The sequence below is a fragment of the Pezoporus wallicus genome, unplaced genomic scaffold (genome assembly GCF_028554395.1).
Source record: "Pezoporus wallicus isolate ANWC-B61680 ecotype Strahan unplaced genomic scaffold, APGP_CSIRO_Pwel_v1 contig_4131, whole genome shotgun sequence".
Lineage (NCBI taxonomy): Eukaryota > Metazoa > Chordata > Aves > Psittaciformes > Psittacidae > Pezoporus > Pezoporus wallicus.
In genome coordinates, this window is record NW_026641950.1 from 3167508 (window position 1) to 3191807 (window position 24300).

The 24300-nt window shown below is 39.4% G+C and overlaps 1 protein-coding gene and 1 long non-coding RNA gene across 2 annotated transcripts in view; one reads left to right on the top strand and one right to left on the bottom strand.

Annotated features, from left to right (window-relative positions):
* Positions 1-3167: 3167 nt before the first annotated feature.
* Positions 3168-16717, top strand: LOC130608347 (uncharacterized). The gene is made up of 3 exons (XR_008974514.1): positions 3168-3389; positions 10764-11194; positions 15882-16717. It is a non-coding gene; the product is annotated as an uncharacterized LOC130608347 (long non-coding RNA).
* Positions 4832-24300, bottom strand: part of CPA6 (carboxypeptidase A6) — an 81936-nt gene continuing 62467 nt past the window's right edge. The window contains exons 7-11 of the mRNA XM_057426213.1: positions 17688-17798; positions 17358-17448; positions 12500-12702; positions 7666-7750; positions 4832-5439 (exon numbers count right to left, since the gene is read on the bottom strand). Coding sequence (XP_057282196.1) covers positions 5252-5439; positions 7666-7750; positions 12500-12702; positions 17358-17448; positions 17688-17798 — 678 coding nt within the window. The 3' untranslated portion in view covers positions 4832-5251. The remainder of the gene's footprint in view (positions 5440-7665; positions 7751-12499; positions 12703-17357; positions 17449-17687; positions 17799-24300) is intronic.

Below are 24300 nucleotides of genomic sequence, written 5' to 3' on the forward strand. Positions count from 1 at the left end.
ATCAACCCAGATTTTCTCAATCTAGAAACAAAGTGAAATAAAACAAGGGAAATGAAACAGTAAGCAAATTGGTTGTTTCTGCTTAGCTTTTATATGTATATATATGTATATATTTCTATGCAATTTTTTTCAGTTATGCTGTAAAAGAATAAGCCACCTGGAAACTCTGGCTGTGATTTTAACAGATGAATTATTTTCAAGAAAATTGAAAATTCTGTTATAAAATGAAGCTTTCTCAGACTCATGTGTATGTATCTTCAGACCTAACATAATATTCTCTAATAATTGCTAAAAAAAAACAAGAAAAGGGTTCATTATTTGGTTAAAAAAAGAGGCAGCCCTCCCAGCACTGAGCCATCCTGGTATTCAGAGGAATAGCTTGGCACATTGTAGTCAGCACAAAAGACTGAAACACCTGCTCACAGTCATTCCACAGTGTTTATTTCATTATCTATTATTTGAGATAAAGTATATGCTCCTACCGACCCAGGGGTACATTAAAATACTTCATTGTTATGACTATTTCTCCACATATATTTTTCAATAGTGCTGAGAGGTGCTAAGGTGGCTGGACTCTAAGAGCAGGCAGGATAGATGAAATATATTGCCCCCATATGCCTTTATGGCAAATGGATGGATTTCCTTTGTCGTGGGCAAAGTGCACTTTCTGCATGGCTGGGGACAGTGGCAGATTTTTTTAATTAACATTTGAATCTATTATTTATGAGTGCATTCCCTGATGTCTAAATCCAAGGGCAAGCCCTGCCATGCTTGAATCAGTCTCTCAGGAGAGGGCTTGAACTACTCCACTGAAAGCAGGGAGAGCCAAGGCTTTCTGCTTGGTCGCTCCTGCCTGTCAGGCAAGGACAAGCATTCGGGGTCTAAAGAATTGCCAATTCTAAATGTCCTTGCTTCAAACATCATTTTCTAAGGAGGGAACTATGTGTTCTGTTGTGACTCTTGTTATCCAAACTCTGCAGATACTAACAGAAGACCTTGTTAAGGCAGGCCTTTTTGACCCCACATACAGCCTAAAGCAATGAATTTCCAACAAGCTGCATTGTGCTTGCGGTGACAGGCACGTTGAGCTGAGGACTGTGAAAACCACTCTGAACTTGTTCACCTTCCTTCAAGACAGGCCTGTCACCAGCAGCAGTACTCCTGGCTTTGTGGCGCTGATAGGGCTTGAAAGCCTAGTGGTTCGGTCAGACAGAAGGCAGCTCTCTCCACACCCTGCTTGCCTCCTACACAGTAAACGAGAAACCAATTATACCTGTTTGGACCTTACTTTTATCCTGAGTGGGTATGAGAATTCAGGCATACATTAAGCATGCCAAATGGCCTATGTTTTCTGTGGACAGAAGACGTTGAAATTTACAACTCAAAAGGTGTTTTAGGTGGTGAGTGTTTAAGAATGTTTTAAAGGAGTGCAGCTAATGTCACAGGGTTTATATTTTCAAAGTATCTCTGTAATTTATTTGGATTTCTGTTCTCTTGTCCTGTTTTCTGCAGCAGAGGGGTAGCTGTGTCTTTGCACATCTAAGATATTATTATGGTGTTTTGCCATCATTTAAGGACTGTATGAAAATAGTAACGTCTGGCTTTTAGGCACAGAAATCAAAAGCGAAGTCATCAAGTGTAAGACTAACATCTTTTATCAATGAATGTGACCACTGTACAACAGTGAGCTATGGGAATGGTATAATAGTTTCACACAGCCAAAGGAAAAATCAAAAGGGCTTACGAAAATACCTGTACTCTGTTGCATGTATTATTCTTCAAGTGATACCATTGAATAGAATGTAAACATAAAAATGGAAGGGATTGTTTAACATTAATAAGCTAGAACAGTTGATTAGTAGCTTACTTTTGGTAGGAAATAAAATGCTTTCTTCCCAACCTTAAGAATTAGATGCAGTCTTTTCAATAAGCAGTTATCTTGCACAGTCCTCATATAGGCAGTGCAATCTGCACTCTGCAGTTTCTTACAGACAAGAGGATTGGCACTGGATATTTCAAAGTAGATGCATGTTGGCACTCAAGGTCCTTTGAGCTCTTTCTATTAAATCTTCAGAAATTTCTAGAAAAGAAGTGCAGTTTCCCATAGGCTTTACATGTTACGAGTGATCAAATACATTTGCCTTTTCAAAGTGACTTCTGAAAAACACATGGGGAGCTTCACCAATCAGTTGTGCTATTTTTCAAGGTTTGCAGCCAAACTCAATATCTTTTTTCACCTTTGAAGGCCAGTTTTTTATCAATTTATGAATAATGATTCAAGGTAATTTCAGGGTAATTGTTTTGTTAAGAAGGGTGACTTGAAGAGGCATAGGCCTGTTTCCTTCATGTTAGTCTCAGTGTGGTTTTTCTTCTTAATTAAAAATAAAAGCTATCAAATGCCCCCAAATGTTCACAAAAGATTGTCTGAGCACTTTTTCAAATTTACAGAAGTGGTTATAATTATTCTATCAATAATCAATGGAAGTGCAACTCCTGGATTTCACATAATCATTGTATATGTGATTTTAACTGCTGGGTTAATAACCAGTGTTTTGCTGTTCGTGTACCTTTTATTGTCTTGAATGATAAAGTATACTTACGATCATAAAATAAATTCACTTTTCTCAAAACCAGTTATTGATTCTCTTGTCCTGTAGGCAATAAAGACTGCTGAAGAGTAGTACAAAGGGAAGAGAAGTAATTATGGAGATAAAAAAAGAACTGTTCAGTGAAGTAACATTTGTAAGTCACAAAGGCTGTTGTTCCATATCCAAGTAGCTGTTTTCCAGTAGTTCTTTCAGTAGGGTAAACCACTCTATTTAGAGTAACTCTTGCTGATAAATTGTCTCACATGTTCTTAATTCAGCAAATAGTGTTTGTTCTTTTCTAGTGACTGTCTTTCTGACCAGCTTTAATGACCCTGAAATTCAAAAAACCCAGGAACTGTTTACACTTGTATTCAGCTATGGGGCACTAGATTACCCTGTACAGGTCCTCAAAGTCAGGTCAGAGTTTTCATTTGCACATAATATGTAGTATTCAGGCTGAGTCCATCCAGATACCAGGATGTGGCTTTATTCATGGACTGGTTTTGATATCATGTACTTCTAAATGTCAAAGCTTCTTAGATAAATGTAAGAATACTTGCAATTTTTCCTGTCCAAGAAGGTCAGCTAGATCTGCAATGCTACGTCCTTCTGGTACCTAAAAGAGCTTGTGTTTTTGTTCTTTGCGTTTGTGCTAGTGGAGATGTGATGGTATGAAGATAAAGCTGGAATGTTTCATTTGACGAACTGTTGGACTATGAGCAGGCGGAATCAAACCATCACATCTGAATCTGGTTTCTTCTGGCCCATGCTTGGAAAGGTTTCTACTGTAACAATCCAGAGGTAAATTTTTGCCTTATGCTCATTAGGCATCTCTTACATCTTTTGTTCTTCACTTTAGTGTCTTATGTCCTTGTAGTAGTTCAGTCATGTCACCTAAATCCAGAATAACTCACAACAATTGGTGCTAAAATTTTATTTACATCACTACTAAGGCCATTGGTCAAGAATCTGTGCATAGCAAGAGACAGTTACTGCTGTCTTCAAACTATTCAATGATCATGGTCATAAGCATCAGAAATGACTAGTGGGTAGATAAAATATCTTCTGCTTCTCTGCCCTGGATTTTTGTTAAACCAGAGTAGAAACTTGCATTCCTCAAAACAAGTCTGAACTAATCAAAGCTGAAAAAGCTTTCAGAAAGCTTGTTTAAAATAAATACTTTTTATTAACAGAATATAAAACAACAGAATGCAATTCTGCCATGTTTGCTCACTGATTGCCTTTTGCAGTCCTGAAAACAGAGGTATTCTTAAATATGGTGCTCCCTAGTCTTATAAAGGTTGCCCACTTGCTAAGTTCAAGTACTTATTTAGAGAGGAGGTAGTTTATGTAAAAGATTGAATCATTGGTGTCAGTCATGTAAAGTGATCACATCCTTGAACAAAAACTTTAACAATTAAATGAAATATGAAGAATACTTGGATGATTTTATTAACAAATATGTTTTATTTAACATGTTATGGCATAAGATTAAGCTGAAAATTAATAAACTAAAATATATGCTTTTGCAGATAAAATAAGATCAAAACAATAGTATTTTAAAAGTAACAAAAGCCCCTCAACAAGTTGTTATATTCTCTGTGCTTTCGTTATTATTCTTTCAAACATGGTGTTTATTCACTGTATTTCATCTGTAATGCTTCTGCTTTCGCCTCTGGCTCACTTAAAAATCTATTCTTAATTCCTTTAAAACATGCAAAAAATATGACTTCCAAGAACTGCCACATAGCCATAGAGCTACAGAACTCACAGCAAAAATACTGATAAACAAGGTATCAGTTGATATCAGTCAGTTTAAGGCTAGATCCTTGGCTGGTGGAAATGGGCAGACACTGATTGCAGCAGAACCCAGACGTACCAGTCAACTGCCAGCTTCCAAGTTCCAAGTCATGGCAAGTTGCTTTGTCTCTACATAAAGCAGAGTACTGTATATCCATAATGTTTCCTTATAATTCTTACACATCTCTAGAACAGTTACATTTTCAAAAGCAATACGTTGATTTTGAGTCCACCCCAATACATACATTTGAAAATAGGTTTCTCTGAACGGTTAAAGGAAACCTTGGGTCTAATTCTTGCATTACATAAAAAAAATATAATCACAAAAGTGCATATACATATGTATGTATACATGCAGAAGGAAGCCACATAGAGCCACATAGCCACCTGCAGCGTGGCCAGCTGCAGCTATATGCCATTTGCTGCTATAGACATAGGCCTGTGTCTCAGAGTACATATACACGAATGTAAACTTTATCCCTTGGTTCAAAAGACCCTACTAAGGGAAGTTGTCCTGTTAGGGAAAGGACTAAGTCCAAGGACTGTCTAGAAGTGGAGTTTTATTTCAGGCATCTCTATGTGGACCTGCTCCACTGAAGTTGCAGCATCAAAGCTTTATTGCAAAAAGAACAGACTATTTTACACCAAACTGTAACTAAGATAGTATATCAACTTTATGGACTTTTGTAGAGCAGATATTAAATGATTTTTCCATTTCCCACCAAGTAGATCTGGTAGAAACACCGTACTTTCCATTAGCTTCTATAATTTTGAAGTGGTCTAGCTTAAAATGGCAACTGAACACACTAGAAGGCATCAGCACTGGGAGTAAAATGCTCACTCCCAGCTCCTAGAAATAGCTCTCAATGACATTTCTTCAGCAGATGAAGAGTAATATTTTTAACTGCAAGCATGGTCTCTGTGCAGGTTGGTTTGATCAGCGTCTCAGGAAGTAAGAATCCAAAATGGCCAGTGTCACGCAGCTCAAATGCAAATGCGTAGGGGATGCCGTGTTTGTAGGCCCAGTCCATAGAGCTACCTGAACTCACATCTGAGAGGGGTAATCAAAAGAAGATTAAAAAAACCCAGGTTAAACACAGGTCATGTTGAAAGCACCAGAGGGTTCATGTGGTGTTTTGTCTCCAGGACTCAGTGAGTATACTTGCAACTCCAGCTTTTTGCTTGCCCTGATCCTAAGCACCCTTCAGAGAAGGGCATGGGTACCCAGCACCAGTGAAAGGTGCTCAGCGCAATATGGATTAGACCCTTGATTTTCACAGGAAAAGAATTAATAACTGACTTTTTTTTGTGTGTAAAGCAAAATTTTAATTAAAGAGAACATATAGAACAAAGCCTCAATTTTTTCTTGTTCCCAGGCAAATAAAACTTTGCTTCCACAAAGATCTTCCAGCTGGATGGGAGCTCTGCATACTCCTAGGTTTAACTTGGGGACTTTAGGCAATTCTTTTGCAGGGAGAAAGGAGAAAGCTGATAATCTTCATTCTCCTTTTCAAAGTGCTTTTAAAATTATTTTCTCTTAATTTCTGCCTTCTCACTGTTTCCTTACAGCATAAGAGCATTTGCATAGGTGGTGTCTAATATTAACAAACCTTCCCAAGGAAGTGTGCTTCTTATGCTATCCTTATCTCCATATGTTGATTACCCAAGACACTTATATTTATATAAAGATCCATCTCTCATGTGGCCTGCTGTCTTCTGTGCAATTCTGGCATTAATTCACACTGCTCTTCCTTTTATATAGTGACTGACTGCACCGTAATGAGCACAAGATGCCAACTGTACTGTGAGATGGAGGCCCACAATAAAGTGGAACTCACATCTGAGACAAAACACAGCAACAGCAGAGGAGATGCAAGAGGTTACTTGTGAAAAATCTTGCTGTTTGCTTAAGCCTCTGACTTTCTGAATATCTCTTGTCACCACTGACTGCACTCAGGCCTCATAAATTCAGTAGAAAAAAAAGAAAGTGTCTTGCTGAAATGTGTTGAACTTCTGTTTCTCTTACCTGTCTATGTGGAAAGTTTGACTGACAAATGTTGTTACATATTTAAAATTAGTATTTTAAAGATATTTTGTTATAGGAAAAAATGCACTTGAAATCACTCTCTGAAAAAGGGAAGATTTCCAAGTAAAGATACTGTTGCTATCATTTATCATCATCTAGACAGAGAGGCACATGAAACTTAGCTTTTAAAGACATCACCCTAAATTTTAGAATTAGCTCTATGAATATCACAATTGCGTAGAAGAAAAGTGAAGTAATAATGAAAAATGAAACCTACTTTCAATTATTTCCTCCTGTCGTGGTTTAGCCCCAGCTGGCAAATAAACACCACACAGCTGCTTGCTCACTTCCCCCACCCCCAGTGGCATGGGGGAAAGAATTGGAAGAGTAAAAGTGAGAAAACTTGATATAAAGATATAAAGGGTTGATATAAAAACAGTTTAATGGGACAGAAAAGGAAGAAAATAATGGTGATAATAATATAATAATGATAAAAGAATTAGAATATACAAAACAAGTGATGCACAATTGCTCACAAATCACTGACTGATGCCCAGCGGCTCCTGAACAGCAGCCTTTGGCCAGCTTCCCCCCTAGCTTATAATACTGAGTATTATGTCATATGGTATAGATTATCCCTGTGGTTAGTTTGGGTCAGCTGTCCTGCCTGTGTCTCCTTCTAGGTCCTTGTGCCCCTCCACCCTTCTCACTGAATGAATCCATGAATTCAGCATGAGAAGCTGAAAAGTCCTTGACTTAGTATAAACACTACTTAGCCACAGCCACACATTGGTGCACTATCAACATTATTGCCATTCTAAATCCAAAACACAGCAGTGCACCAGCTAGGAAGAAAATAAACTCTATCCCAGCTGAAACTGGGACACCTCCCAGATATTTTATAACTTAGTGTATTTACAGTATCTGGTAAAGATACGCTTTTTAACATCTTGTTTTGTCTATTTTTTTTTTTTGTTTTTAAATCTGGTTTTACATGTTCTGAACATGTTATTCACTGGCTTTCACCTTTCAGATGCATTGCTTTTAGATCTCTTTTATTGCATCAATTTAATCTTACTGCAATCAACTGACTGAATCACTTACAAAACTTCATCTTCCGCCTTCCTCACCAGCCACAACTGGAACAAAGTTCACTTTAAACAGTGTTTGCTTTCTTTGTTATTATAAGAGTAATTTCCTTCTTACCATAGGTAGGTCAAAGTCACAAACCTGTGCTAGAGGAAAACTTACACAAAGTGCTAGATGCAGGACCATATCTGTATCTTATACCATAGGCTGACTGAAGAGCATTAACAGCATTATAGGCTGCTGATTCCTGTGGGGGGGGGAGAAAAACAAATACATAAATTAGACTTTGAATTAAATACTGTAATAGGATTGGAACCTGATCATTGACTTCCTGCTCAATGTTGTGTTCCATGGCAGCTAATGTAAAATTATTTTAAAGGAAAAATGCATTATTTATTTTTATTGACAGCAATTCCCAAATTCCCTGAAAAACTTGGTTCAGTGTTTTCATAGCACAAAGAACCTTACTGCACTGTGAACCGTCAGTCTTTAAGTATTTGTAATTATATGTATATATACCAAATCAGTGACACAACAAATTTAGGAAGCATGTGAGATCATGAGATGAAATAAGCTCTTTTTTATGCAGTTTAAAAGCCATGCATGCATTTTCTGCCAGTACGTGTGGATGCATTTCCAAGTCCACTAAATCTCATCTCTGCTGGGCTTGTGAAGAAGAAATGACCTCTTGCGATACTCCACAGTGGTTCAGTGAGCAAGAGCGGGAAAAAAGGAGGCAAATTTCACTCCTGAATCTGTGATGGGCAGGTCTGGTCTGCTGGTCTGACTTTCTCTGGGGAAAGACGATGTAGGCTTGGAGAAGTCTTTCCACTATTGCAGATATGTGATTTCAGTACTGTATGGGGAAAATCGGCATCTACAGTTCAACATCCATATGCATGCGGTCTGTTTAGGAACTCATGGTATACTGTGAAATGGGATGAGAAAGGCCTGGCCGATGGCAAATTCTGAGGGTCACACGTGGATAGTGCATCCAAACACAGAGAAAGGAGGCATGTCTTCAAAAGAAAAAGGACTGTGGAGAGTGAAGGAGCATCTAGAAAAACACAGAGCCAGCTCCCTATAAAGAGCAGGAAATGCATATCTTAGGAGCTAGAAACTTACAGACTTTGAACCACTGTGTAAAGCTGCAATGGTTTTAGATGTTTCAATTCTGTGAACTGAAGAGCTGTAGGTTTCATTTTATGCAAGTGTTCATGAGCTTGGTCCATACCTTGTTATCATGAGACACTAGATGAATGCACTGGGGAAGGATTACTCTATACTTGCCTTTCCATTTATACATTTTCACTTATCTTCCACTTGTTTGCCACTGTCAGGAATCATGATCATGGTTTAATCCTCGGTCTGACCCAATTCCTGCTGTGGGTCTTTGCCCGAGCAGAGAAGCCAGAGAAAACTGCTTTAAAATGTCATTCATGGAAAAAAACCAACAATTTTCACTTACAGAAAGTAGGGCTTTGTAGAGTTTGTTTTACGCTGAGAACTGCTCTTAGCAAATGGAAGAGCACTTTTTAACTCCATATAGAAATCCGTTCAGCACAAATAGATTTTTGTTACTCAGAACAAGGATGACAGTGCTGGAGACTTGCCCCTTCTCTTCCTCTTGCCATCTCCATGAGGCAGTGCATGGAGGAGGGGACCACTGAAGTCAGTGCTGCTGGGAGCTTCTGCTGGGTTGGGATGTGGTCACCAGATGGTGAGAGGGGTAACCTCTGAATTACCTAACACCAAAGATGAGGAGGCTGGGAGGAGGCCCGAGGACGGGGGAAGTGCTGTCACTCGGGACTGTTTCTCCTGTAACAATGCCTCAACTTCTGTGAGTCATGACACACACGACCCATGATGGGGTCAGAGGTGTTGTGTGGTGGGGTGGTCATTGCTGTGACCAAGGGAGCAGGAGACAGGGCTCAGCTGAGGGAGCTGAGATGGGTGGAGAGCAATGTCCTTGTAGCCACAAAGGAGAAGACTCCTTGTGCGTGAGTTTTGTATCGTACAGCAATGAGACAACAGAAGCAAACTCTGTTGAAATCTTACTGATGAAATAGTTTGATAATGCCCATTTAAAACCAGCACAACAGTTCTGTGCAGAGGCAGCAAACATCTGGTGGTCAGACTGGGAGTGTCCCAAGTCCATGTCCACCATGCAGGAAAATGTCCCTGGGCACTGTGAACTTGATGCTCTTAGCCTTGATGTGTAGTACTTGCTTCCGTTGTTGGACTTAGGTGCTCAAAGAAAGGGACAGTTCTCAACTGCATTATACTGCGCAGGCTGGACCCTGAATAAGTCCAGGCAACCGGTCTTTGAACACCTTTAAGGAGAAAGCTTCACATAAAATTACCAGATTTTTACAAAGACATACACAAACTCAGTCGTGCCATGTAAGTTCACTGCAAACACTAAGCAAATGAGTGTACAGGCAGGAAAGGGATAAAAGGTAGGTGAAATTTAAAACTCTCGACATGGATGAAGGTTTCTGCTGTTTGGTGGGGTTTTTCAATTTAAAAGAGCACTTTCATTTTGATTATCTTAAAAGAACACATTTCAGAAGAGTGTTAATAAGAGAGTTGTGCCTAAATTAGAACAGAATATGCATGTTGTGATCAGCACACAGCTCTCCAGTTTCAAAGCAGCTCTGAATAATTGAACACTTTAATCGAAATGGTAACTGACAGCTCACTAGAAAGATATGACCCAGACAGAGACATCCTTTCGTCTGCTCAGGATTAATTGTGGCCCCCTGTTAGCACCAAATGTTATTTATCTGCTATGCAAGTGGAGTCCTACAGTTGTCCACTGTACACAGTCTGCATAGACCGACAGAGCTTGTTCCATCAGCAGGAGGAAACAGAGATCTGCTGTTTTCCAGCTCACTGTAATTTCTAAGAGAAACAGAGAATCTGAAACCTCAGCCTAAGGCACCAATTTGGACACTTCAGATATTAAAGACTATTCATTTAGGAGCACCAGGTGATGGAGCCTTTGGCTGTAGGCAAATATTAAAGCACACAAATAAACAACCACCAATATTCCATTCATTTTCAAAATGATCCCAATAATGAGCTTTCTAAATAACAGGATATTACTTCAGTTTTTTATTCCAACCTCCCTGTTCTTTTTGACCCACTGCAATAAAAAGTAGTATAGAGTCCAAATATTGGCAAAATATTAGAATGGGATTTGGGTTCTATTTGTCCAGGGCTGTTGTCTAAAACGGTGCCTTTCTTTGTCCCTTTAGGTCTGTGCTCCACTCTAATGAGAAGCCTGATCCAAGGTCTGCCAAACCTAGGAAACACCTACTACACACCAAAAACTCGATTCCTTGGGTCTAAAAGCTGTGCATGGAAAGATAGAGTGTTTGTACTGAGGGCAGCTACTCCCTTTTGCAGGATGGAAATAACCCTTGAGCAACAAGAACAACATGTACTGAAGATTTACTGGCATGTGTGAAAACTCTCAGAGACTCCTTTTCCTTACAATGACAGTGTCTGCTGTTGCCTTACGTTACTCTGGATATTTTCATCATCTACTTGTAGGGAAGATGCTGATTCTTCCTAATACCATGTCTTTACCTTCTGCTGTGTTGTCCATTCTTAAAACAATATTCTTGCACCTCCTGGTGCAAGGAACGAGATCCTGTGGTTTTAAATTCCCAGTCTATGTTTACTGGTAAGTGATAGTTACCAAGTAACTTGGGGACCTCCTTTTTCTCTGCCATTCCCCAAAAGAGGGTTAAGAAAGAATAAAAAGAAGATTCATGGATTTGTTCACAGTCAGTGCAGGGCTGGTTAGTCAGTCCTCACAAGCCTTGTATTTTTAGCTCCTTTGGCTGTTTAGTTAACTTGTAATTTGCTGTGTCGCAGGAATGACATCACACAGGAGCATTTTTAGTAGCTGTTGAAATTAAGTGTCTTAACAGAAATAAACCCACAAAGAGAGTTTAGTTTGTGGTGCACTGGCTGCTGGTGCTCCTGGGAGGGCAGCTGAGTGAAACTTCAGTGAAGCTCCAGGGACTGACAACATCATTCATCCTGCACAGGATAAATCTAAGGTGCAGCTAAGCTCCCTTGGAGTAAACTAGCTTAAACTAGCAAGTTAAAAAATCACTGCAACTTTCAAGGCCTAAATGGGAGATACATGAAGAATGTCAGTCTACTGGGATCTGAGAGAAAGAGGCTCACAACTGGTCAGTGCAATGTATGTCTGCGAGCAGGAGCAACCAGAAAGTAAAGCTTAGCCACGTTTCTTTAGGAGAATAAACCATAGGGACAGTTTTATGCACAGGAGACTGGCTAAAAACAGATGTCAGACTGTGAGCAGAGGGAATAGTTCTGCATTTGGATGGGCATGGAATACATGAAATGTACAATCAATAGGCTTGCATAACACCCTTGTATTCTCATTAATTTATTTTTCTAATAGACAAAATCCCCTGATGTTAAGTAACTGGTTGTCTTAATGGGTTAAAAATACTGTGTCTGACCAGGATCATACATGAAGCAATCCAAGCTTTGCTTTTGGTAAAATCTATGAGATTTCTTCTCTAATTGATAAACATAAACCATTTCAATTTTACTTTGGTCATAACATTGAAGATGATCTTTGTGCTCACAGTGCTTAAGTTCTAAGTATGGAGGAACAGAAATTTCAGCTAGATGCCCAAGGACTTAACAACTTAATTCCCATTACAGTTAATTAAATAAAATGATAATAACTATAATTAAAACCCAAGGATTTATCCTATAAAGTAATTTAAAGGGACTGATGGGTGGAAGGCACTATACCATTCTAATCAAATTACCACTGACTCACTATGAGTGAAGGTTATATAACCAGAAATGTGATTGCAAGCAGATGCAGAATAAATACCGCTCAATATTAAATATGTGCAAAATATTGAAGGAACAAGTCTCTTCTCAAAGCAAAAAACTATTATATAGGGAAGCATATTCTCCCAAGTTTTAATGTACTTACCACACAGTTGAAGTTTGGAATAGTTGCATATTTGTAAGAGTAAGGGTACAGCAGCATCTGTGCATAAGCGTGGAAGGACAAATAGGCTTTTATTTGTTTCCGATGTTTGCGGAGAAAATGAGCGACAGCCTTTACTTCAGGCTCAGACTCGGGAAAGGGACCACAGTAGGTGTCATCGCACGGGTGAAATGAAGCACCTTCATCTAGAGATTGAAAGAGAAAGTTGATGGTGAATGGTTACAGAGAATTTCCCAAGGGTCAGCTTCTGGCTCACCCTGTGTGGGCCCCTGTGCACAAGTGTGAAAAGCAATATACAGATTCCTTTCTTGTGATTGATAGGCATGAGCCAGTGGGACCTCAGTACAGCAAATCTGCTTATTCATCTAGGATACGTACCAAGTTGCCAATTGGCCAGATACATGCAGTTCTTCCCAGAGGACATATTTTTAACCCAACAGAAAAAAAGAGAGCCTGACTTCATTGTATTTTCTTCTCTGGCTTTCCGTATAAGTGGCATATTTTATGGTAGCATTCCAGCATTAAAACTATTGAAGGGTCTCAGTGGGTCTATTTGAAATCAGAGAGGTATACCTCTTTCACTAGTCACTGCCAAGACAAATCTAGTCTTTAAGAGCATTTTAATGTACTAGCTATTACAGTGGTGGTTACAATGGTAGGTAGATAACCACAAAAGGCATAAACTAGGAGAGTGGTTTAAAACATGATAATAGTTCCTGACTGCTGCCTAGTTTTACTTTTGCAAATCTCATGCAAAAAAAAAAATAAAAATGACAAGACGATGGATTGATTGCTCAGTTAGCTAAAATAGGAACAATTTCAGTCTGTACAGGGCTTAATTTTCCTTCAAGTTTGGGGCTGGGGTTCAGTTGTGAGGCTGTCTTTCACTACATCAACCTGCTCACATGGCAGTAAGCTACAGAAGTGTAGCCTGCCTGTAATATCTCATGAGGTACTGAAAGTTGAAACTCAGAAAAGGAGATGTGGCAGTGGCTGCTTTATCATTCAGCAGTTCTGGATGTAAGCCACCACCCCATTTACAGCTTAGGGCCTGAGCCTAAAAGAACAATATTTATGCAAATCTACTCCACTCTTTTATCCACTGTGATTTTACAATGCCACATGTTTTACACTGACCAGCATAATAATAATAGTTTGTCTGTGACATTCCCTGGTGTCATCAGGGACTTACAAAAGCAGTGTTTTATTAGCTTTCCTTTGTATAGTAAGTACTGCCATCTTCAAATAATAAGAGCAGTGTGTGAGAAGGCATAACATGAACTAAACCAGGTTTTTGCAATCAATGTAATGCCAAAAATTTCAAAACTGGAAGATTTTAATGCTGCACCTTCATTTGTAATAAGAAAATTGAGGCTACCATTCAATGGCCACAGGTGGGGATTTCAAAAGGTATTAGTGCTTAGACTGAAGTAGATATGGAAGGGTTATATAGAGGGCAGATGGTCTTTTCCCTACAGAACAGATGGCCACCAAGGCATCCAGATCCCAAGAGCACTCTGCCTTGATGTCTTGTCAGATATTATAGCTAAAGAAGAGCTATTTAACAGACCCTCTGGAGCCTTTGCATTTTTTAATGGATGCTTCATCTCCTGTAACAGTGTTGTACACTGATTCATGAAAATGGACATCACTGTTAATAAACAGCAGAATCCTACAAGCTAATGGTAAAGTGACCCAATGGTAAAATATGACTCAGTTTAGTGACTTTCAGGGAAGACAAAAGCTCTCTGAACTCTCCAGCCTACTACTGTGAGCCATTTGCAATCCTACCTGCAGTTGATGCATTTCCTTAAGTGAAAATGGCTGGTAGTAAAAAGAGAGGTCTTCCATGGTAGCCTTGGATAATGTAAGGGTATCAACAATTTGCATACTCAAGCTCTTCTAAAGTAACACAAGAAGGAAACAAAACAATACAATAATACCAAATTGAGTGAAATTTTTGAGTTACAGTCATGAGAAGAAAATAGAATGGCATAAAATGCTACCGTGCTGCTTTATTTTTGTACCTGACAGCGTATCAGGAGGACAAGTATCCTCCAACATCTATCATGAGAGCAAATGTACAAAGGAAGTGTGTGCAGAGACTGATAAAACCAATGCTTTGGTACAGAAGGAAGACAGGGAGGGTAGATGAGTGGGAGCATGATTCTCAAACTTCCTTGCAGCCCCTTCTTGTGCCGATAGGGGGAACTGTCCTCTGTGAGCAATGGGGTATACTGGAAACTGGGATGAACTGGAAATTTTAACTCCCACTGCTGCTTTCTTGGGGGCTTTGGATGCAACCCCTTTAACTTGATTTGCCTCATGACATGATTTAGTTCTAAGTACCTCATTATTGCCTGTAAGGTTGCTATTTATTTCATGAACACTAAACCATTGTGCTAGTTATTTCACATATTTATGCATATATATATTGCAAAGAGTATTTCTACATAGAAATCTTGCTGTCAGTATTCACCTGGGTCTGTGTGCAATTTCTGTGCGCTATTTTGAGTGCAAGGCACTGGAAGGTGAAATCTACCACAATCAGTGATATGGCCTTTTCTTAGTCCCTAGAAAATACAGAAGCAACATCATAAAGCTTTCATGAAAGTCCTACACTAGAAAGGAAGAGGAAAGCAGAAAGGATGCTGTGTCTTTACCAACTGCTGCACTGCTGCTAGCATTCAGCGGCTTTGCTGGGGCTGGATTCTGCCAAAACACACCAGCTTGGAAGCCCCACAGTGAAGTTCAAGCCTGTCTGCAAACTGCAAGTGTGACTGAACTGAATTAAAAGGTTTTTACAAGTGTGTGCAGTATTAAATGTTAAACACACCATGATTATACAAGCCTCAAAGTGTGATATGATCCAGATTCTTCTCTCCCTCATTTAGTGTCAGACTAATGAGAACATGGGGTGCTGGGTGAGGATCTTCTAAGCACCAGTCACCCCACTTAATGAAAGAGCTCTTTATTCTCTGGCAGACTAGAGAATCAGACAGAGTTTGGAGTCTCGTGATGGAAGCAGAGCATGTGCTTGGTGGGATGATGAGCAACCTTGGAGGAATTTTTTAAACCTGGGGTGAGGACTTGTCTTTCATGTTCCATGCAGGGGAGAAATGCAGCAAGTGGTGGATTGTGACACACAACATGTGTGTGTATGGTTACACTTTCACTCAGTCTAGAAAAAATGGTTTTTTGCATTACTGAAAACAAGACAAACATTTTCAGGACTGAGTAAAAAGTGTGCTTTAGTACAGTGTCTAGTGAGCAGAAAGAGCAGGGAGCAGAGTCATTTGAACCCAAGAAAGATTAATTAGGACTAGAAAGTGCACTGTGACAGTATTATTGTTGCACTGATAAGGTACTTGCAAAATGGCTCTGAAGACTTTGTAAGAGAACTGTTCATTCCAGCTATGCTGGTGACTGTCTCCTGAACAGTAAATGCGTGTCCCCCAAATACGTGCAGCAGTGACTTTACACATGTAAGTAAAAGATGGTAACGGCAATGCAGGCTTTGGTTCATTTTTACATTATTTTTGCAGCATAAAGTTGCGTTGAAGATCATGTTAGCATCCCTGGGACTGTCTTGCATAGTGGAGGGGTTCTCAGCTAACATAGGCTTTCTGTAATTGCTTCTGTGTCAGTCCTCTCCTAACTGCAAGCAGAGCTGAAAAAAACCCGGAAGCGTATTTCACAGGTCCATACTATGTTGAATGTATGCTTTTGTTCACTCTCACCTCATTTGTAATCTCCCCTGGCAGACAATTCACACTCACTTTTATCCTTACAGTCCTGCTTAAAGAATTGAGTCGATGCAAGCCAGACTGTACAGTGCTTACTCCTACTGCAAGTAATCAGAGTATTGCAGAAACATCTAGAGACTTTCAGTGAAAGAGGGATGGGCTGAAGGGAGTGCTAGCTCTGTGCAAACATTATTTCTGCCTTTACAAGTTTGTAATATAAATAAGGAAGGTGGATGAATGCTGGAGGAGGAAACAGCTGCACAGGGAGTTGAAGGAAGGTGCTCAAGATGGGAGAGCAGGTCAGCAGAAGAACCAGGTATGTATATCACCATAGTTCACAAGAAAGTGCTGTGACTCTCTGCTGCACCAGAACTCGTATGTCTGCTTACTCCTGTGTAAGTCGTACTGTCTCGCTGTAAGATTTAATAAAAACCCCTTTCCTCTTCAGTGGACCTATTCTAAATCTTCTGCTGGTATCACATTACTGCTGAATTCTCTATGCACAACTGAAGTCAATTTTTATGAAGTCATTTACAGAAGTGCTGGGAGTTTTAAATTGGAGCTTTATGCGTTTAGAAGCACCTTTTTTCTTTATGAAATCACTAATAATAATGGCCTTAAAATATTCTCAGACATTTCTCTGTGAGGCCAACAAAGCAAGTCTGACATTTCCAAAGCTAAACCCATTTCAGAGACATTACTAAGTAAAATAAAATGAACTTTGAAATGTTTCCTAAAACTGTAAGTCAGGTAAATCCTGGGATGTGATGTGCCAGGCTCAATACTGTGCTTCAAGTTATTAACTTATTGCAGGAATACTGAATACCTATATGTGTGGTTTTATACATCTGCCATTCTCACCATGAAAACGTTTTATTTGTGATGAGAGGTGTTTTTCCAAAGCTCAGGACATTATTTTTAGAAGCTGGGAGGAAGATTTGATTCCTGTCTTGTGGTTGTATGGGAAACTACCTCCAAATTTAACTACGGAAAACAGAACACTTCACAATGGATGTGACCTAACCTACTTACTCTGTTGGATAATTAAATACAGGGTAATCTGAACTGGTGGACCAAAGTGTCTCCAGACTTACCACACCATTTCACTTTCCAGTTGCGATTAGCATCAACACCATGACACCGAAACCTTGTGTTCTTTGATCTTGTTTTTCTCCAAAATCGATCCTAGCAGAGGGTATAAAATAGTTAAATAGCAATATTACTATCTTTTGGCAAAAGTCTATTTGTATACATAACAAACCAGCCGCCCTAAACATATTCAGTACTGTATTTTAACTGGGGTAATTTACTTCCATTTTCCTTGCCACAAGACCAGACTATACAGAAAGTCCCCTTTGAATGATGCACCAACCATTCCATCTTTCCAGAACAACTTTTTTGGTAATACTACTGATCGTACTCACATTTGTCCAGCTAAAATGATATCCATCCACATTAAATACAGGCATGATGTAGAAATACAGCTGAGTTAGCATCTTTCTCATGGCAGGATCAGTCTGGTATGTCTGAAGAGCCTAAAGCAGAAAAGCCAAAGAAAGTAGTTTCTATAATAAAAATAATTTCCTGATTAAATGTTGTGACAGGCTAAGACAGTCATGTGGCCTTTGGCAGTACAGAGACCTTTACTTTGTATGGCATCACTGACGCCCTTAGAGCTGTACTTAAAGGCTGATACCTTCCTGTAAATGTGATTAAAGGCAGAATGTGAACATGTGAAAAAGGTGTTCGAAAGACCCTATTCTCTCTGCTTCTCTGTTTCTTTCAATAGCCAAGAAAATACAAGTCACCTTACAGAGAAGCAATACATACAAGTGTTTCTTGACATAGGAGCTGAAAGTCAAAGGACAGATTTTTAGTTGAGGAAATGAGGTTAGCTCCTCCTGTAAGACAATGGAGTGCTGTTGTTTCCGCCAGGTGGTGATTTGGTGAGATCAGACCAAGTCTTAAAGTGTTTAAGGCTCACATCACATAAGCTTTGGTTGTATTCAAAGTAATTTACTGTATGCATAATCATCAATACAGGCAGCTTATTCCTTTATAGTTTAGAATACCCTCTACTTTTGGAGAATCTCAAGTATAGAGATTAGTAGAGGAAGTCTATGTAGGGAAAGTGTTTTCTTTTCCATTCTGTATCTTAGAAAAACATAGCAAACCAGAGGCTCCTCAGCAGTTCTGTTTGCTAGTACCAGAGATGCTCCTTCACCAGTTTCAGGAAGCTTGGGCACCACATGCTGTAGAAAAAACTGTCCTTTGTCATAGCTGGGCATCAAATCTGCAACCTTCAAAGTTTAAATCTTGATTCTGTAAGGGGAGGAATCAAGTGCTTCACCTGGCAGGGGGAGAATATATCGCACTGACACAGGGTTCAGAGGCTGGTTCCCCTTCTCCTTGTGCTGTGATTACAGCTTCTGCTCTGCAGTGTTTCTGGCCCTTCAGATCCGAGAAGTACCATGTGTCTGGGAGGACAAAGGGAAATGTTTGCTCTGAAATAAACTAAGCTAAAAGCTTTTCAATTGAGAAATGCTGGGGATCAGAGTGAAATACAGGAATTCGATGCTTCTGGGCTCTGTAGCATGCAGCTGTTTGAAGCTGCCACAGGGGCTGACGAATCCTTTTTGTGGAATACCTGTAAGAAACACCCATACGATTGGACATGTCTAGGGCTGAAATTGACTCACGGAGGAGTCCGAACGTTTGTTTTCTTTACTGAGGGCCTAATAAGACTTCTAAATACTTTTTCTAAGCTGTTCATTAACTACCTCTGTCGTGCAGTACTTTCCCCTTATTCATCCTCAGCTTTCCTCCCAGCAGTGCTCTGCACGTGCAAGTCCTTCAGCAGATTCAAAGCATCATGTCATCCCTGTGCAAAGCCACCAACTTGCCCAGTGCTGCTACTCCACACCAAGCTCCTCTTCTGTTTCAGTCAGGCAAGAGGAGAGGAAGGCGAGCAATAGAGGGCAAAGGGGGAACAGCACAGAATGAAATGAGACTAGGGCAGAAGCTGGGACGGCAGGGTGTGGAGCACCAAAGGGTGGGATGAGATGTTTAAAGAGGGCAGGATTATCACAGGGGAGAAGAGGATGACAGTGGGCTTTTGAGGAGAAGCTTGGTGGAGCCATGGGCTGCCTGGAAGAAAGTCACTGGCCAATGCAGAGGTTCTAGGTCTCCTGGCCCACATGCCAGAAATTCCCCAAGGATTCTTAGCTGGAATGGTATTGCATTCAAATTTGATTTACTTGCATTAGGAGGCCACATCAAGGCTACAAATATATTTGGATAAAAGTATTGGTATTCAGGGAACTGCAGCTATAGTAAAAAGTAATTCTGTCAAAACAGAAAGGAATGGTTACTCAAAAATAATGACTGTGACAACTGGGGCTTTGTTTCATTGTGTTCCATGTACAGAAAACACATACTTAAAGTAAGTAGGGCTACTCTGTGCATTAAGATAGCCCTGCACTTGAATCTGTACAGGTTTAAGAGCCTGTATGTTTGTAAGTGTCCTGTAAGTATGGATGTTAAATCTGTAAAACTGTTCTTACAGTGGAAAAAAACAAAGTCACCCTCCAAAATATGAGTCATCAAGGAAAAATAACATTTTTATTATGCTTATTTCAGGGAGAACTAATTTGGCTGGGGAAGAAATAATGCACCACACATCACTTTATTGACTTTTTAATGCTATTCTCTTTTTAGACAGTTTTAACAAATTAAGCTCAGGCTGTGTCTCTATAGTGGGTATTTCCATATCAGTGATAATGACATTGGCCTATTTGCTTCTATCTGTATTTACGTATGCCATTCTTTTGCTGTCAGTTACATCTGTAATTATGCATTTTGTTACCCTGTAGTGTTATATACCGCATTTTATACTGCAATGCTGTAAGATTAAATTCTTTAAAACTTTAAAAATTATCTCCTTAAAATAACTACACATAAATAAATAATTTAAAGTAATATCCTTCCAAAAAATTGCATGGATGAGCTTTGCAAATTTTTCAGAACCTTTTGGAATTTGCAAAAAGTGACATGAAAATATCTGAATTAAGATTTCTTAATGTTCAGTATATTTTAAATTCTATGAAGAATATATTTTTTTTTCTAGGCAAAAGCACCACCATTTGAAAACCAAAACAAAACATAGGCTGCAAAATGCCAAGCCCCCTTTCATTTTTTAAAGCTACTCTATGTTATTTTAATGTCTGCTCCCATTGACAAAATAGGAGAGACTGTAGAAAGCATTATAGTCCCCAGTAATGCACTTCAAAATTTCAAGTTGATTTAGAGCCAAATATAGAATCATGGAATCATAGAAGGGTTTGGGTTGGAAGGGACCTTAAAGGTCATGCAGTTCCAGCCCCTCTGCCATGAGCAGGGACACCTTCCACTAGACCAGGTTGCTCTATCATTCAATTCCGTTCTTTAAAGCATCTATGCTTTTTCTTAATAATTTGGTTACCCTTTTAGAGCAGCATTTCATTAAAATGTAATGGACCTGGTGTGACCTTCTTGATGGAAAGACAGAGTGCAGGTGGTATAACCTGGTGTAAGTGAGATCATATTCACTGTTTCTGCTGAAAATATTCTGTCCTTCCTACTGCTTTTATCTGGAACTTTTATTTGATATATGTAATCAGGAAACACAGACTGCAAAATCTTACCTCCTTTAACAGGGAGATCTTTGGCAATGTGCTTTACAGTTACTAAGGTGTGTCCTTGCTGGAGCAAAGCCCACAGCTTGCCTTTTACGGCATGACTCTCAAATCCTCCAAGAAATGATTCTGTGAACCACCCACCCTGGCAGTGCTGAAACATTTTCTCTCCACTATGACACAAGCAAGATGAATATAAACTATTAGTGAATTAACTGCCGTGTCGTTTTCACAGAGCTCTCAGAATACAAAGTAATGTGACTTTATATGGCTTGATTCTGCTTCCCCATCACACAATCAATAGCAGCTTCACTGCTGAATTTGCAGAGAGCCAGACTGCCACAATAAATGCTGAATAGTGTTATTAGTGAATGAACAGATGATACAGGAACCCTGCCAACACTGTGCAAGCAATCTGCCTGGGGGATGGGGGAAAGAATCAATGATTAACAGGAGGGGGCTCCATCATCTGGATCAGCAGAGGGGTGGTTGTTTGGTAGCGCTACACCAGCTTAGGCTGGCTGAGGATCTGGTCCATAGGAAATTTAATTTGGGGGATGAAGCGAACCAAAGAGCTATATTGTACACTGACAAGGCAATAAAAGGCAAGAGTTTAAAATGGATTTAGGATGCAGTTGGGCTTTTTATGAAATAAGGGGATTGACTGAGAAGGACAAAGCAAGGACACAGAGTTGAGAGAAACTGAAATCCAAGTTGAGCTTAGTAACGATTTGCTGTCCCTCAATTAATTATTATGAAGTTAAAGGTAACAATCAGCTTTTGCTGTTTCTAGTTTAGAATTAAGCAATCGCACTGAATTAAGCAGTTACCATTATAGCACAGGGAATTGACTGTATTGCTGTTCTATCAGAAATCACATAAAGCTGCTTCCAGCAAAACAGGATTAACTCTTCCATGCCATTATTAAGATATCACTTAAATCATACTTTCTGACAGTAACATACAATATTTTACTATTGTCTGTACATCTTACGCTTTAGCAGGGTGACACTGTGATCTGACATTCAGGCCTTCATTGCTACTTTATCAGATTGGCAAGCTAGTAGTTAGCTCTGTCGCTATACTTGGAAGAAGTACATCTTTTTATCACCATTTTCCCTTTTACTGCTAGTGTCCTGCTTTGGCATTCAAATCACGACCTGAATGGTAAGCCCATTATTAAGGCTAAGACACAACTGTGTATCTAGAAACAAATGGCTTAAAATAAAGGGTCAAATTTTCCAGGCTGAAGCTTGAACTGTATATGGTTTATTTATTAATATTTAATATTTTTTTAACACCAAGCAAAATCTTTCTTCCTCTTTGGCAGCATTTCCCACAGGAGGAATCTAGAAACAGCAACTGAGAAAAGTGAGTGTGCTGCAACTACTCTGCAGCATTCAGAAGAGAGCTCATAAAAATATTCCAAAAAGAAGGACCTGTAGGATTCCAAAGGCTTGCTTACGCTGCCTCTAAAGGATGCAGAAGGAGAAGATGCTGAAGCAGAGAAGAGGGGGACAGTGTCATGGTTGACATGTTAGAGAAGCAAACAGCAGTTACAGCAAGCTTGGGCAAGGCCTGGACCACCCAAGCTAATGCAGGACCTTGTGGGGAAGAAGCTGCGTAGTTACACAAATGTTAATGGAAATAGGAGACAGAACTTCTTGGCTCTTCTCTGAGAGGTAGTATATAAAAACCCCCTCATAGTTCCCGAATAAATCAAGGACTGCCTAGCAGGGAAAGGGAAGGTCTGAGTTAGCCTGAAGCACTGTGAGTGCTCTGAATGGGGCAACACAAAATTCTCTACTAGTAATTACATGAAACTAATAACCACCAGCTTTGTGGAGACTTACCAACAGTATACCTCTGAAAAATGTAATTCTTTAATTTTATGCCCTAGTTATGTTGGTTCAGGTTAGTACCTATTGAGGACAACCCAACAGAACTCTCTTGAATGCACTGTTTAATTAGTTGTTGAGACACAGTTAAATAATTAAAATGAAAATTATTGCTTGGAATTCAGTTTCTGGAACAGCTGTATTGTCCAACAGACAGAATTTTCTTTCATAGTCCTTTCTCATGCTCCATAGTATTTCTGAAGATCAGTAATTTTACTGAGGCCCTAACTACTGAGCATCATCACACAGGAGGTAACTGCTAAAATATAAAGCTGAATTTCTTCCCTAAGCCACGTAATACGTTGGAACAACAATGTGAATTCTCTTCTTGCCTTGAAGAAGAACATACTCAGCAGCTTAAAAGCCTTCACAGGGTACAATTTCAATGTCCTAGTGATTAATACTTAACGTAGGACATCGCACTAGCAAGTGTCATTGAAGAATTCCTACTACAGGCACAACACAGCTGCAGGGTTACCTTTATTTTATCAAGACGTATTCACATTGTGAAAAACGAATAGCTACAAACAAAATGAAAGTAATTTTTATCTTCTTAAGATCATGGGTAGGCAGGAGGATGCATCTGAGTAGTTGAAAGTGCACAAGAGAAATAATGCAGTACTTCTTTTTTGAAAACTGGGAATCATTTTAACTGTGGGGTTGTTTTTTCCTGTTTTTTTGTTTGGTTTTTTTTTTGCCATTGCAAAGATGTCACAGCAAAAGAAAGCACTCTCTCTAAAGTGTCTTACCATTGAATAGATCCTGGGGAAATCCACCATGTAGCAAAGGAGAAAGAAATACTGCACAGTGTAAAAATAGTTTGCCAGAGCTTCTTTTAAAACAATGCATCACATGCCTCGTTGTGGTAATACCATGGTACTGCACTCCATTTTTTTGGGCATTGGCTTAGATTTTATCCATTAAAAGAAAAAAAGAATCACAACTGAGGGCCCAGTCTGGGAAACTATTGTTGGAAGTGTTCACTGCTACTTTATCTTCCTTCCTCTCAAAAGCGGTGCACATTAGTAACCTCTGCTTTCAGTAGCAAGGATGTGCTGGAGAGATGCTGATACTCAGAGAGAAGTGGGGTATAAAGTGGCTGCAGGAATAGTTAAATCATTCAGAACTGAATCAGATGTGGAGTGGCAGGGGGAAAGTTGAGTAGAAGCAGTAACAACACACAGAACATAGACATAGGTGTAATTATTACACAGAAACTTCAAATGGCTGGAACAGCATTTGACACACAGAAAAAAATCATGACAATAAAACAGATTCTGCTTTTATACCAGTGCCTCTTGCTGTTGAAAGGCTGATGAATGAAGTACTGAGTGAAGAGGCTGGAGGAGGTGATCTCTCTAATGGAGAAAAAACAAATAGTGTTTCAGGCAGAAGCTCCTGACAGAGAAGAATGTGTTAGCTAAAGATAAGTAAGGGTGATGTTTCAAATATAGATGAAACAGATG